Genomic DNA, 13347 nt, shown 5'->3' with positions numbered 1-13347 from the left:
CTTTCAAAAAAATGGTCGGACTGAAAGAAAGCATCACCATATTCTCGACTTTTTCCGTGCATAACTTCTCTCTGCATCTTGTCCTGAAAAATTTTCGGGAGAAGCTGCACTCACCTTTGTCTATATTATCAACCACCTTCCCTCTACTATTCTCTACAATCTGCCTCCTTGAGCGATTATATGGCATTCCCTACTTGGTACCCCATATCCAACCAATTACGTATTTCTCGCCATGTCACCTTCTGGGAACATCGTATGTTTTCTAGTATTTCTTCCTTCCATGCCTCCCTTCTTGGTACCCAATCATTCTTCACTAGTCCTACCACAGATCTATTTTTCGCCTATGAATCTTCATCTGAGTCTCCCACTCCACCTATTTCAGATCTCATTCCACCCATTCCAGAGCATGAGTTTTTCGCTCCACCCGTATTAGAACTTACGTCTTCCATCCCACCCGTCCCAGAGCTCAGTCAGTCTTCTCCGTCTGCTACACTCCCGAACCTACCATCTGTCCTTGATGCTGATCATGATCCTGCACCTATTCATCGGTCTACTCGGGTAAGAGAAAGTCCACAATATCTACAGGACTATCATTGTTTTTCCATTACTATGTCCTTAGTTGAACCACAATCCTATCGTGAAGCTTGTACTAACCCTCTTTGGCAGTAAGCTATAGAGGAGGAACTTCAGGCATTAGACAATAATCACACTTGGGAGTATGTCGACCTACTGACTAGCAAAAAACCTATTAGATGTAAGTGGATCTATAAAATCAAGACCCGCTCTGTTGGATCTGTCAAATGTTATAAGGCTCGTCTGGTGGCCAAAGGATATTCATAGGAATATGGTATTGACTATGAGGAAACATTCGCTCTAGTTGTACAAATGACATCTGTCCGGAGTCTATTAGCCGTAGCACCTGCCAGGCAATGGCCCCTTCTTCAAATAGATGTTAAGAATGCCTTCCTCAATGGTACACTATCTGAGGAAGTGTATATGCAGCCACCATCTGGCGTACCTTCTCCACCAAATAAGGTATGTCTTCTTCATTGTGCATTATATGGGCTCAAGTAAGCTTCTCATGCCTGGTTTGCAACCTTCAGCTCTATAGTTACTCAGCTTGGATCTTCCTCCAGCGCGCATGACCCTGCTCTATTTATTCGAAAAACATATTGTGGACTTGTTCTTCTTCTGTTATATGTGGATGATATGACCATTGCTGGTGATGATCCTTTGGCTATTTCGAATCTCTGACGCTATCTAGAAGAAAATTTTGAGATGAAAAATCTGGGACCGCTCAGTTATCTCCTTGGTCTTCAGGTTTCATCATGCTCTGATGGATACTACCTCTCTGAAGCGAAATATGCATCAGATTTGTTAGTTCGTTCAGGTATCACTGATTCTGCCATAGCACTGACCATTGGATTCCAATATCCGTCTAACATCTTTTGATGGTGTTCCCCTCTAGAATCCAACACTGTATAGACAACTGGTTGACAGTCTTATATAATTAAAAATAACTCGTCTAGCCTATGCAGTTTTTATTGTCAGCCAGTTCATGTCCAATCCCCGCACTATCCACTTCATAGTTGTCCTTCGTCGTTATGTTAATGGTATGCTATGACATGGACTTCAATTCTCCTCTAAATCCTTTTTGGTTCTGTCTGGATATCTGACGCTGATTGGAAGGGTAATCCTACGGATTAATGGTCTACCACAGATTACTGTTTTTATTTAGGTGATTTTCTTATCTCTTGGCAGAGTAAGAAACAAACGGTTGTTTCTTGATCCAGTACTGAATCAGAGTATCGTGCACTTGCTAATGTAACCTCAGAGGTCTTGTGGTTGCGCTGGCTCTTGGCTGACATGGGGGCTCCTCAAAATTCTATCACTATTCTTCACTACGACAATCATAGTGCCATTCAGATAGCACATAATGATGTTCTTCATGAACGGACAAAGCATATAGAGACTGACTGCTATTTTGTCTGCCATCATCTTCAAAACTCTACTCTGCGCCTTCAATCAATACCTACAACTGAGCAACCGACCAATATCTTCACCAAAGCCCTTCCCTCTGGACGCTTTCTTCAACTATTGTGCAAACTCCAGTTGGTTTCTACCCTCCCACCTTGAGTTTGAGGGGAGATGTTAAATTATAAACTACTTTTTAGGTTTTTCAGGTTGCAAAGTCAAGTCTCCTTTTGTTAGATAGTTGAGCTTTGTTAGGGGATTATTGTTAACTAATTTTAGTGTTGTACCAAGCTATTTATACCTGTACAATTGATCGATAGAAACACATCGAAAATCATTTATTCAGATCTTGTTTTCACAAGTTGTATTCTCTTATGATTGCTTGACAAACAATTCTTAATAGTATGATTCGATGCTTTTGATTTATACTTCATTAAGTTAATAAATCATTAGGAAGCAAGAGGTTAGATTAACTTGCTTATTGTGAGTTGACCGTTAATGAGTATTGTTTTAATCAACCTAGATGAAAATCATATTGAATATTAATGACAACATTTCCGTTTAAATGTTCATTCTAACGTAATCCCTAAAACTTAATGCAATGAGTTCAAGTGATTAGTATGGATTCTTCTATTCATGTTGGCTAATTAGTTAATTAGGACGGTTGATTAGCGTTTCGAATCAATTTGGCTAGGTTTAGGCAATATAGAGCTCAATGATTAATTAAGCTGATGGGGGAGACTTCAAATTAAACTCGAACGAGACCTTTTTCATCATTAAATTCACAACTCTCTCTCTTACTTCCAATTGCTTACATTTATTTCTTGCACAATTTACTCTTCAGCATCTTTTTTAATTACAAAGCAAACACCAAACCAAACCCTCCCTTCTCAATTACCTCGGGATCATAAGAATTTCATTTGAGAAACAGGAAGGTTCTTTATGGATTCAGCTCGTACTTTTACTACTATAGTTAAGAAAGGAACGAAACAATATTTGATCCACTGGAGAATTTAATACCATGCGACAAGGCTATCACTAAAACATTTGGCCACCATCGATGTTACAAATATGTTCTCATACATTGCAATGACTATGAAAAAGTAAAAAGAATAAAAAGAAGAGGAAAAACTACTCTTGAAGTAATCTCTATCGATGAATTCTGTCAATCTCGCCCTGATTCACACCTTAGGATCTCGAACGATCTTCAAATGAATATCTAAATATCTCCCTCTTTTTTTAGGCTAAAACATTCTTTAAGGCTGTGTAATTTCATGGTATCTCCAATTAATTCGACAGCCAAAACCCTGGGACATTGATTATATAGAAGAAAATTTTCCAAAATATTAATTTTCTCCTAAATTAACACTAGCATTGTGGTGCTATTGGACAACGCTGCGACGCTGTCTTTGTCCACGCATGTCCCCTTCTCACCTACCGCAGCACTGCACGACGCTATGAAAGAACATTGCGGCATTGTGCAAGCCTCCCAACATAGTATGCTTTTGGATTTTGGGATGGGGCCAACGTCATGGCACTATCCTGTTCTTGGGCAAGATTTTGATTTTTCTCCCTCCAATTTTCTTCCTTCCTTTCAATGCTTGACTTGGTTACTTTCTTGATCATATCTAGGTCATTTTTAGCTCATTTTAGTTCTTAATCTCATTTTGGAACATAACTCCTGAAAATCACTAATAGACGACATCAAATCTACTAAAACTATGTAAAAAAACTATCCTAAATCAAGAGCCAATTTCACACATTTTAGGTGTGTTTTACCAAACTTTGTTGCAGCTTATTGACTCCATACTCATTTGAAGAACACCATCCATCCCTAAATTAGTGTGGTAATGTGGGTTACAATCGAGAAATATTCAATCAACCACCATCAACTACTAGAATTGATGAATGATGACAACCAATTTAGACTATATTGTTCTTAACATGCTTTATTTGTCATTCTCTTAATAAATTACTTGTGTCTATGTTGTTCCTTAACATGCTAAGTGTGGAGTTTTGAGAGATCATGATTTGCCTTAAAATTACGGTCGTTCTCTATTACAATTTTAACAATGGTGCGTTCTTCCCCAATGCAAAATTATAGCAGAGGACTTTAAAATATGAATTTTTTAAAAATCGTTATTCACAATAAAAGTGTAATGTAGCTTAGTTATAATTTTGTTATGGTTGGGCACCAACGACCACAAATGGATACCTAAGGAGATTTTTTAAAAGAATCCATGTGCACTTTGAAGTCGCGTTATTGATCCCAATTATTCGTGTAGGTGAGAACCTGTGACTACGAAGTGTAGTTCCACATTGTTCAGTACTATGTAACGTAAACAAAATGTTCATTGTTTTCAAGATCTAGGATGTGCAACATTTTGCACGATTAGAGTTAAGTCATTCATATGAAAATCTCAAATATTATATTGATATATCAATAGTTTATTGACCTTCATTCAAAATTCTATTAAAATATACCATTGGTATATCAATAATATATCGGTAATTATTATTAAAAAACTGTTTCAAGTAAAACATTATATAACAGTAGTATACCAACATTTACTATAAATCCATTTCACAAATAACATTGGTGTTTCAATATTAATTTAAGATGGGATTCAATCATATAAGTAGTGTATCATATAAGTAATATTCAGAGTTTATACAAAATTCAAAATTCAAATCTTAATATTATATTAAGCCAAAATGGCTCTAATTCAACAATCGTAAAAAGAAAAAAATAAAAATAAAAATAATCGTAATTTTAAAACTGCCCACAATTTTATCAAATAATATTTTAAAGAGATCTAAATAAACATTTTAATCCGAGAAAATCACATGGATTTAGAATTTGGTAGCGTGAGGCTGTAATTAAGGAGAAGGCACATGGAGAACGATCTCGACCTCTCTGCCAATTATGCACAAACAGTGGATTTTAAGCTTCACAAATTCACTTTTCATTTAAATTCAATTATTATTATTATTATTATTATTTTCTAATACATTTTATTTATTTTTTAAAAAAATGCTTACTATTCAGCAAAGAAGACAGTCTGTATTTCGTCTTCGTTACGATTGCTCCATATTATTGTCTCAAACAACAAGTAATCTTTTTAAAAATCTGCGGCTATCTAACCCAATATTTACTCTAATTTTCCTTCTAAATTGTTGACATCCACTTCTACCTAAACCTAGGAACACTAGATCTTGTGCTTATTAATTTAAAATAAGAAAAAAAAAATAGTAAGACATCGTTGGATAATGTTTTCGTTTCCTGTTTCTTGTTTTCTATTTTTAAACATTAAGAACTGAAATATGTGTTAAATCCCCAAAAATTGAATACAAATTTAATTATATATCATATAATACTTTCTCTCACTTGTAAGCTTCAAGTATAAAGAAAAAAAGAAAAAAAAAATCCCAACGAATGAAAATGAATATTAATTGGGAACACTGGACCTCCCTGGACATCGACTCTGATATCATTTTAAATCACTAATTAACTTAAAAGTTTTAGTACACATATCATATAACAATATGTTTGGTAACTATTTATGTTTCTTGTTTCATGGTAATAGAAAAAAAAACATATTTATTAGTAGTTCATCTTAAATCCTTCACAGTTAAAAAGAATAAATGAGAATGGTTATTTAACAAATTAGTTTCTTAAAAAAAGGAGAATGAAAATAAGAAATAAGAAATGTAAATGTGATCAAACCAGCTCTAATGATTCAATTAGTTATAAATAAAAAAAAAATAGTTACGAAGAGAAAGAAGAAAAGGTTTCATTTTTTTATAATACTTGAAATAATAATCAACTAAATTATATAAATTTAGTTTTAATTTATTAAACATCGTAATTAATTTTTTTTATTTTAAAATTAAAATTTATCAATTTAACTTCTTCTCATATGTAATTTTTTTTAAAATGCAACTACAGAAGACAATTGTTTTGAAAGCTCCAACAATCTCAAACTAAATCTAAAATGGTTAAATTTTTTACATAATCACTTTTAAGACTCTGCAAAATTAATTTCAAATACACCGTTAATAGATAAAAGGAAAATAATAATAACACAATGTCTCTTGTCCTCCGTTTCAATCTTGCTCTATAATTAAGTTTACAACCCAATTCAATAAAATTTAAATTTTAGTTTATGAATTTATTAGAACCGATGGAAAAAAAAAAAACATCATCCCTAGAGCCTCATTTAGGGAGCATTTAATTTTTTTTAATTTTTCTTTTCTTAGAAATTCAAATCTATTTCCTCTCAATTTCTTACTTGGCATATTTCATAAATAAAAAAATTGAATTTTTAGTCAAATTTAAACAATTTTTTAAAAATACTTTAGTAGTTTCCAAAACTTGATTAGGGTTTTTAAAATATTGATAAAAAGTAAATAAGAAAGCAAGAATTTTGAGCCAAAATGAGCCCTTACAAGTTTAATTTCCAAAAACTAAAAACTAAAAGTCAAATGGTTACCAAATATTGTGACATTTCAGTTCTAACATCATTTTCAAATTTCTCATGAGGCCTAAATACATTTTTTGTCTCAAAGTTCTGAGTCTAGTTTTCATATGGTTTCTAGGATTCAAAATGTTATATTTTTAACTCTAAGTTTTGAGTTTAATTTTCATTTGATCTATAAATTTCAAAATATTATATTTTTCCTTGAGTTTTGAGTTTATTTTTTATTTGGTATCAAAGTTTCCAAATTTTATAATTTTACTATAAAATATAAATGTTTTTTAAATATCTAAAAAGCCCTTTAATACCTCATAAATCTTGCAATAAATATGACAGAAAAGACAATATAAACAAACCCCATTTTCAAAATTTGCCAACTTCTTAAATTTGGTCGCATTCCATAACCTTTTTATCATTTATTTATATTCCGCGACAAGTAAAGTAACTAACATAGAACTTCCAACGTGACTCTGCTTTCCCCTGTTTTCCACATTTTCACTTTCAACTTCTATATCACTCAATTCTCTCTTCTTCCTGAATATTTTCTCCACATTAACCAAAAATGGCCATTCCTCATTCCCCCATTAAACCTCAATCTTCCTCAAAGCTCACAACCTTCTTCTTAATCTCCTCATCTTTATGCATTGGCTATTTTTTCTCCTCTGTTTTCCTCTTACGCACTTTCCACCCTTCTTCAAACCAAATTTCTTCCCCTCTTTCCCTCCATCAAATCGTCTTCGGAATCGCCTCGAACAAGGATTCGTGGCCGAAAAGAAAAGATTATGTTAAAATTTGGTGGAAGCCCAATTTAATGCGTGGTTGTGTTTTTGTCGATGACATTCCTCAAAACGATGACGCTTCTTCTTCTTCTTCTCTTCCCGCCGTTTGTGTCTCTGCTGACACTTCCCGTTTCCGTTACACTTACCGTAGAGGTTCCCGATCGGCGATAAGGGTTGCACGTGTCGTTCTTGAAACGGTGGCTGCCGGACATTCCAACGTGCGGTGGTACGTTTTTGGTGACGACGACACGTTTTTCTTCCCGGAGAATTTGGTGAAGACTCTGTCTAAATACGATGACGGGCTCTGGTATTACATCGGAAGTAACTCTGAAACTTACGACCAAAACAGAAGATTCAATTTCGAAATGGGATTTGGTGGAGCTGGATTTGCCATTAGCCAATCTTTGGCGAAAACCCTTCGAAATGTCTTTGATTCGTGTCTAGAACGATACCCACATCTTTATGGAAGCGATTGTAGAGTTCATTCTTGTTTGGCAGAGCTGGGTGTTAAGTTAACCCATGAACAGGGGTTTCATCAGGTGGATTTGAGAGGTAACATTTTTGGGCTTTTGGCTTCACATCCATTAACTCCATTAGTAACCTTGCATCATTTAGATTATATAAACCCAATTTATCCTAACAAAACCATTGGAGAATCGCTCAAACATCTTTTCAAAGCCGTCGAGATGGATCCTCACAGAGTCGTGCAACAGAGTGTGTGTTATGATCGGTGGTTCTCGTGGACGATTTCAGTGTCGTGGGGTTACGCTGTTCAAATATATGACCGTCATGTTTTCTTGACGGACGCATTTAATGTACAACGAACCTTCACTCCATGGAAGAAGGAATTGAAGGCGGAACCTGGATCTTTTGTAATGAACACAATGGAAATTCATGAAGATCCATGTCGCCGGCCCACGGTTTTCTATTTCGATCAAGTTTCTTCCGACTGGAGTGGATTAATCAAGAGCAGTTACAAGAAAGATTTCGTAAATTGTTCTTTTGGTCCAGCTTCTCCCAGAAGACTTGAAGAAGTCAGAGTTTTGTCTCCTAAACTCAACCTCGATTTAAAACAGGTAATATTCTTTTACATAATAATTTTGATCTTAGGGACGGTTTGTTTTGCATAGAATACTTTCGTGGAAGCCATCTCTAAGAGTTTTGAATACCCTTTTGAAACCTTTCCCATTCTTATATATATCATTTTTTATTTACATTTTATGACTAAAATAAATATTTTTAAGTAACAAAATTATTTAAAATATTTTCAAATATACCAAAATGTCACTATCTATTAGTGATAGACACATCTATCGATATCATAAACATCTATCTATGTTTATCATTGTCTAAGTGACATTCTATTATATTTGCAAATAAGTTAACTCATTTTTCTATATTTGAAAACAATTCTAATTTTTTGGTGAGATATTCAAATTCAAATTTAAATTAATATTTATTTCATAAAAAAAGCTTCAATTATATAGATTAGCATATATTATTTTCTTAAAAGAATATAATAAAAAAATACTTTAATGTGTATTAATTTAAAAAGAAATTTAAATTATATTAAATTAATTATAAATTAATAAACAATTGTAAGAATATTTTGAAATTATTATGTAAATTTAAAAGAAATTCTACTAAATAACACTGTTATCAAAATACTCTCAAATATTTGTAACAATATTTCTCTCAAACATGATTATTTAAACATACCGATAATTCTGAATGTCTATAACTTCGAGTATCATTTCAATTGTCTACTTTTTCCAAAAAAAAAAAAAAAGAAAAAAAAACATCTCCTTAATATTAAAATGAGTGAAATTGAATGAATATACAGTTGCAGGCTCCGAGAAGACAATGCTGTGATGTATTACCATCAACCGGAGGTGAAGTATTGGACATCGCCATTAGAGAATGCAAGGAAGAAGAATTGATTCATATGCATTAACTAATTAACCACAAAATTAGAAGCTAATTTAATTTGGTGGAATTGAGGGCCAAAATTGGATCGGTATTTTCTAAAATGAAATGAAGCAGCCTCATTAATTATGACGGTTTCATTTTATGGTAAACTTGTTCTTTAGATACCATTTTTGAATGTTACTTTTGGAACAAAAATAAATGTTCTTATTATTATTCATTGTATGTTACAATCAAACATTATACAGACACATGTATACAAACATAATTCCTTGAAATTAGATGTTTCGATTTCTCCTTTTTATAATTATTGTACTAAAAATTGATTTGGTTTTAGTTTCTCATAAAAATTAAGCAAAATACACCTTTGGTCTCCAAGTCTAAAGTTAATGTCTATTTGATCCTTAAAATTTTAAGATAGGTACTTAAGTTTCCCACGTTTGAAAAACAATTCTAAATGATTCTTGAAATTACTTTAATAGTTAAATGAATAATGGAATTATGATGTAATAGTTAATTTGCTAACTATACTTTGTTGACGTAGTAAATATATTAATTTAATAATACTTTTTCATCACTAAGCATTCTCTCTCCCACTCCCTTCTCCTCCTTCACATTTACCTGATTCCACCTCGAATGTCTTCGAATGGAGTTTTTTTAGTGGATGACTCTTTCAAAGGTGCTTTAATGTTTAATAATCCTCATCCCTCCACGTTTAAAGACAACACAATGGAATAAATTATACGGTTGTAAAAGTATGAGAAAGTTCCATTGCACTTACCCTTATCGAGTCAAGGATATGACAACATCGTGTTGGGCAAATCGTCCCTAACGTGATAAAACTAAAAACCATGTTAGTACATTATGGTGCAAGTAAAAAAAAAAAAAGTATGATTTCATTGTTGTGTACGGGTGGATCATTAAATATTAAGACACCCTTAAAATGGTCATTCGTACAAATTCTTTTTGACGGTCACGGCCCTTTGTCATTAATGGTTTAATTTGTACTTCGTATCCTTTGTTTCACACCTCAATAACAATGGCGGAGTTTAGTCTCTAATAATAATTGAGTTTTTTTAAATCAGTGTAATTGATAGAAGGACAAGATTATGAATGAGTTTGTCCAATCACGTTGGTCGATCTCAAATTGGGTTTCGAACCAAAGGTGGGTTCTAAATTCAAATTAGAGTCCAATCATTTTTTTTATTTGATTGTTATTTGTTTTAGCTATATTTAAAATGATATAATAAAATTTACCTTTACCCATTAACTTATGTTTTTAAGTCAATTGGTGATATAAGATGGTATCAGAATCAGATTGTCTAAGAGGTTCTGTGTTCCAATCTCTGCAATGTCCTCTTGTACCCACCAATGAAATTGAGAGAGAAAACCTTGATAAATCTTATGGGCAGCCTTGAAATCAAGCTTGGCAACATTTGTGGTAAACGCGAATTAAACACTAACCTTAAATCTCAACAACTAAAAATATAATATGTCTTGAAAAGTACAAGTGAAATAAGTAGTATGATTTTAATTAATACCAGAGATTTGACTTTCTCATTGGTCAAGATCTTAAGAGGTGATCAACATGTTTTCACTTAATGTACTATAGAATATCAATTTTTGGGTCTGTATAAGGTAAACGTGTTTTTTTCTCTAATTTTTTCCCTTTTTCAAGTGTATGATTTTGAGGATAAAGGAATGGAGTCCAAAGTTGACTAAAATCGCAGCGTTAGATAAGTTCAAAGAGATTCAAGCTCCCCTCAATTTAAAAGATGTTTTTATATTTGTATTAACTATTTCATTCATCAAACTAAAAATTACTTTGGCAGAACACCAATGGTGACTCCCAACCCCAAAAGCTCTCCAAATTTTATGCTTATTATTTCAAATTTTTATTATTTTTGTTGCCTATTTATGTAACTAATATATCATTTTTAGTCTCATACAACTAATATATCATTTTTAGTCTCGTATAAATAACAATTTAGTCTCTAGATTTTAGTTTCAAGATGTAGCGGTAGCAACCTCAGTTTAGGAGGAGTACATAAATGAGTCGAAATCATATCTAAATGAGAGAGATTATGAACATATGAAAGTATAGTTAAAAAAAGCTGAAAGAATTGAAAGTTAACTACTTATACTAACAAGAGGCTTCTTCCATTTTTGTGACTTGATCATAGAAATTTCCAAGTTAATTGTGCTTAGCTTGGAGTAATTCTATGTTGGATGATTTAGCGTGTTGATTTGTGGGGATAGTCTTCACTCTTGGAAGCAGTTTAAGACAAGTAAGGATGACTTTCTCATGTCGTGGGGATGCATGTCCTATACTTTAAATTTTGTAAAATTTAATCTTATTTTAATATGTAATAATTTAGGCTCCGTTTGGTAACCATTTGGTTTTTCTTGTTTTTGTTTTTTAAAATTAAGCCTATTTCATGCACATTCTCACAATGATTACATATTTCTTAATTATAATGATTAAATTTTTAGCTAAATTCAAAAAACAAAAACTACTTTTTTTAGTTCTCAAAATTTGGCTTAGTTTTTTTTAAATCATTGATGAAAAATAGATAATAAATGAAGAGATTTGGAGATGAGAGTAGTGTCCATAAACTTAATTTTTTTAAAAAAAAAAAACAAATAAATAAAATGATTACCAAACGGCCTTAACCTTCAGGTTTTAAAATTTGTAAAAATTTAATCCAAAAATATTATTAAGATATAATATTATTTTATATATATATGTAGATTGATAAACGATTCAGGGATCATAGTATTTTAACTTGATTTTGATATAGTTTTTGTAAAGTTAATTACATTTGACACAATTTATTAAAAATATAAATACAGTTAATTACATAAATTTTTTTATAAAATAAAACTATGCTCCTCAGCCTCAAGATATCAAATGGTTTATTTTAATTATAAAACTAATAAATAAAATAAACCTAAGTTAGTTGAGAATCTTGAGACATGTGTATATGTTACGCGAAATAAAAAGAATAAAAAGAGTAATCCACTCATCTCATCAAAATCTCCAACAAATATCCCATTTTAGATATGAAGAATAAGGTGTGTATGGTAGAATATTAATCATGAAAAGATTAATCCTTTATTGAAAATATTAACCCATTTAACATTAGTTTTTTCCTTTTCTGGATTACCCTAATATCTTTTATTCTCTCTTTCAAAATTAATTCATTAAAATAATTGTTATTTCCTTTTGAATATCCTCTTCTTAGTGTCAATTGTTTTTATGCTGCTAAGATTAGATTTGTGCAATTTGTCGATAAATCAGAATTGGATTGTTGTGTCATGAAACACAACTACCTCAAAAACAAATTCTGACACCAACTTCATGCTAATCGTGCAAGTCGATTTATTCTTAAGGTTAATACAACATCCACCTTGAACTTACATTTTTTTAGGGATAGAGTTAAATCAAGAGAAATTTTGCTAATGATACCAATAAGAGAAACGGAAGAGTGAGGAGAGGAAGACGATCAAGATTAATTTGTACTCATAGTTGAATCTATACTATTGGCTTTTGAAGGAAAAAAAACGTTCAAATCAAAATTAGAATGTTTTAGATCTTGAATTTCGAATTCAAAATTTTGAATTCAAGTTATAACGACTCTTTTTTATTTTTTCACACAAGTGTAATTTACCTAAACCTACGCCTGTTTGGACGAACGACAGTGGCAACAAAGCACATGTGAGGAGAGAAACTTAACTACCACTTTTTGCAAGTTTCTTAGGGTGTGTATGGCCCATGGAGTTTAAAGATAGAAGTTGTGAACTTCACTCCTTGTTTGGCTCGAGTCCTTCAATTAAAAAACAACAATTTTATATCTTATCAACTTCTTACATTATGGACCCCACTCACCAACTCATAATCTTCCAATGTGAGACAACTAAAAAATTCTATTGTGTATAGACTTGCTATGGGCCAAAGGTTTAAATGATTGTAAGTTATTGGGAAAATCAGCTGTATAATAATAATTACACTTTCATTTAGAGAAATAACAAATCATAGAATTCTTTTGAAATATAGCAAATTGATACACACATGGGTCATTTTTTGTTAATACTAAAATACCTTCACCATCCTTTTTAATTCCAATGTAATTAATTCTACATCTTTCTTAATTATGCTGTAATTAATTTATCAAATTTATAATGTGGAC

General features: G+C 31.9%; 1 protein-coding gene across 1 annotated transcript; it reads left to right on the top strand.

The window, feature by feature from the left end:
* The first annotated feature begins 6897 nt into the window (after window positions 1-6897).
* Window positions 6898-9435, top strand: LOC120088853 (ERV-F (C)1 provirus ancestral Env polyprotein, putative (DUF604)). Its single transcript, XM_039046298.2, has 2 exons — window positions 6898-8307; window positions 9075-9435. Exons 1-2 carry the CDS (start codon window positions 7015-7017, stop codon window positions 9183-9185), a joined length of 1404 nt encoding a protein of 467 aa, XP_038902226.1. The 5' UTR covers window positions 6898-7014; the 3' UTR covers window positions 9186-9435.
* The last annotated feature ends 3912 nt before the right edge of the window (window positions 9436-13347 follow it).

Source organism: Benincasa hispida, chromosome 10 (genome assembly GCF_027475165.1).
Source record: "Benincasa hispida cultivar pf3 chromosome 10, pf3_genome.v1.1, whole genome shotgun sequence".
NCBI classification, from domain to species: Eukaryota; Viridiplantae; Streptophyta; class Magnoliopsida; order Cucurbitales; family Cucurbitaceae; genus Benincasa; species Benincasa hispida.
The sequence above is the reverse complement of the archived record's forward strand: the minus strand, read 5'-3'. Positions and strand labels throughout refer to the sequence as shown.